Raw genomic sequence first — 2738 nt, 5'->3', positions numbered from 1 at the left:
TGACATAGTATCATTTGTTTGAGTAGCTAAATAGAGGGTTTTGGAAGGGATTCCATTAGATAATGAAAATGGGACAGGTATAAATCATATTCCTTAAACTCAGGTTCACAAGAAATATAACTTTGTTTCCTTTAAATTGCTCTTTTTATTTTCTCTCTTGAGTTCCCATTGTACCAGGATGGCAGACATTTAATCTCAGTCCATTGGGGGTCCCCTATTTTTCTTCTGAATGGGGACAGCTTGTGTGGGGTCACAGTGGAGGGGAGCACACATCTGGTCCTTGATGTCTTCACTCCAAACTGATACCCACTGAAGTATCCACTGACTGAATGATCCCAGACAAGTTATTTAACCTCTCTGCCTCGATTTTCTTATCTGCAAAATGGGTATAATGATAATACTTGCTTCAGTGGGTCATGATGAGGATCTAACGAGATCATCCGTGCAAAGTACATAGCTCACTCATCAATTCATTAATTCAACTAGCATTTTCCGAGGACCTACTATGTGCTACACACTAGTCTATATACTGGGGATCCAGTGATGGCCAAGACAGATGGGTTCCCTCTTCTTAAGCTGCCCTTGTTTTGGTGTTTAGAAATAGCAAGGACTTTCTACATGTTAGTTAATCTTCTAGCTTGCTGGCAGTTGTCCATTGGACCACTCAGGATGCCCCTGAGGTGTCCCACTCTCCCGTCAGCAAGGCCTTTTGGGTGTGGAGGTCTTTCTACCTCCTTCCCTGGTGTTCTTGGGTACAAAGGATGTTTCTGCTCCTTCTACCCCATTCTGGGGTCTAAGAAACGGTGAGGGCTGCCAAGCCTCCATCTGTTTGATGGGACAGGCAGCCCTTTCCTCTCTCTGGTTTCCTGATACCTCCCTGGGGCTTTTACCCAGGAAATAGCACTCAAGTTTCTTCTGCTTTTTAGAGTCCTCAGACCCCTCTGGGGTTTTTGCCATCACATGGGGCTCACTGAGGTCAGGGTGCGGTGTCCTCTGGGACCATTTACACGTTCATAACTTCCTTCCTCTTGCGATCTCTCACGCCACATCTTAGGGAATCTTGGTCTAGTGAGAAGTGGGGTGAGTGATGTCTGATTTGCATATGTTCAGTGAGTTTTGACAAATGTATACACCATCAATCCAACCAAGATGTATAATCTTTCCACCACCCTAGAAAGTCCTCTCATATCCCTTTTCTAGTTAATTCCTCACTGCTCTCCCCACCTGCAACCACTGCTCTGATTTTCCTCACCATAAATTAGTTTGCCTGCAGAGGAGTTGCTTTTAAACCATATTTTCTTCCCAATCTTTTTGTCTTTGACATATGTTCTTTTTTTCTTCCAAAGCCCTGGGCTTTTGAACTGTCAAAGCCAGGAAACCTACTTTTCTTCCCCTTTTCACTCTATTCCTGAAGCAATGAACTCCTTTGCTGCCTGGATGCACATTGAGGCTACAGGGTTGGGAAAAAGCCCCAGGAAAACTGAAAAAAAAAAAACCAGTTACGATTGCTAAAAATGTTACTTAAATGTTATAATGCTACGTGTTAAGATATCACAGTACTTGCTGTGTGCCAGCTGCTGTTCTGAGCACTTTAAGTGTATTAACCCATTTAATCCTCACAAAAACCCTACGAGGAGGTAGCTACTGTTATCCCATTTTACAGGTGAGGAAATTGAGGCACAGAGTGGTTCACAGATTGCAAGAGGAAAAGTAGCATGATTATTCCCACCACATATGCTACAGTGGGAGAAGGGTGTTGATCCTCTCTGGGAAGGGGAGGCAGTCCCAAGCCCCAAATGTGTGGGACAGTGTAGAGGTCAGGCCCTCATTCTGAAGGTCATGTAGAGGAGGAGATGGCTGATTGAAGGTTGTACTTGCAGAATTTTGTGGCCAAGGCTCACCGCTCCCCACGGGTGTACTGGCTGGGGCTGCATGACAAGGACAAAGAAGGGGACTGGAGGTGGCTGGATGGGTCGCCTGTCACGTTAAGGTAAGTGCCCAGAATTCCTGGGGTCTCTCTGCTTCCTCTGTGGGCCCTGAACATGGGAGAGGAGAAGGAGAGGGGGGTGTGTGGTTGAAGTCAGGAGCTGATTCTTACTGGTACAGCTGTATTGACTTTTTGTTTTTAATAAAAAATAGATATGGGGTCTTGCTATGTTGTCCAGGCTAGTCTCAAACTCCTGGCCTCAAATGATCCTCCTGCATCAGCCTCGTGGTTTGAAACATGGAAAAATTTCTCTCCTGGTTGGTAAATTGCCACTGTTCTTACACCCCTGAGGGACTCCCTGCTACCCGTTGGACCTCCACATCACCTCACAACTAAAGGGTTTGTGCCTGGCACAGAAGGGACCTATGGACCCTGATTGGCGTGTGGGGGCGCATGTGCAGCTTTGGTTGTTATGTTGATGTACCTCCCTGAGCATTCCCTCTTCCCTGTGTGCTTGTCGTCCTTGCAGTCCAAGCCGACAGGCTCTCTAGAATCCCAGGCTGGACTAGAAAGGGGCAGCAAAAGGGGCTTTTTTAGTGACAGGGCTTCTGGTTCATGTACCTTTAATTTTCCCTCCATTGGAATATCTCGACCTTCTAGTACAACTGCTCAAATATATCAAGTCTTCCAAGGCCAATGGTTGGGAGGAAAAAACATAAAAGGAGGCTGGGAGGGTGAGGAAAATTTGGATTTGCTAAAATTATGAGCAGGATTTCATTTTTTATTTTTTGAGATGAGGTCTCCCTTTGTC

The 2738-nt window shown here is 45.7% G+C and overlaps 1 protein-coding gene across 1 annotated transcript in view; it reads left to right on the top strand.

Moving 5' to 3' along the window:
* The window catches only part of CLEC17A (C-type lectin domain family 17, member A), a 34277-nt gene that overhangs the window by 21864 nt on the left and 9675 nt on the right, over positions 1 to 2738 (top strand). Inside the window, exon 7 of the mRNA XM_012642726.1 lies at positions 1881 to 1990. Within this exon, the coding sequence (XP_012498180.1) occupies positions 1881 to 1990 (110 nt within the window). The remainder of the gene's footprint in view (positions 1 to 1880; positions 1991 to 2738) is intronic.

This window comes from Propithecus coquereli, unplaced genomic scaffold, assembly GCF_000956105.1.
Source record: "Propithecus coquereli isolate 6110/MARCELLA unplaced genomic scaffold, Pcoq_1.0 Scaffold185, whole genome shotgun sequence".
NCBI classification, from domain to species: Eukaryota; Metazoa; Chordata; class Mammalia; order Primates; family Indriidae; genus Propithecus; species Propithecus coquereli.
Note: the sequence above shows the minus strand (reverse complement) of the source record. Positions and strands in the feature narration are given on the sequence as shown.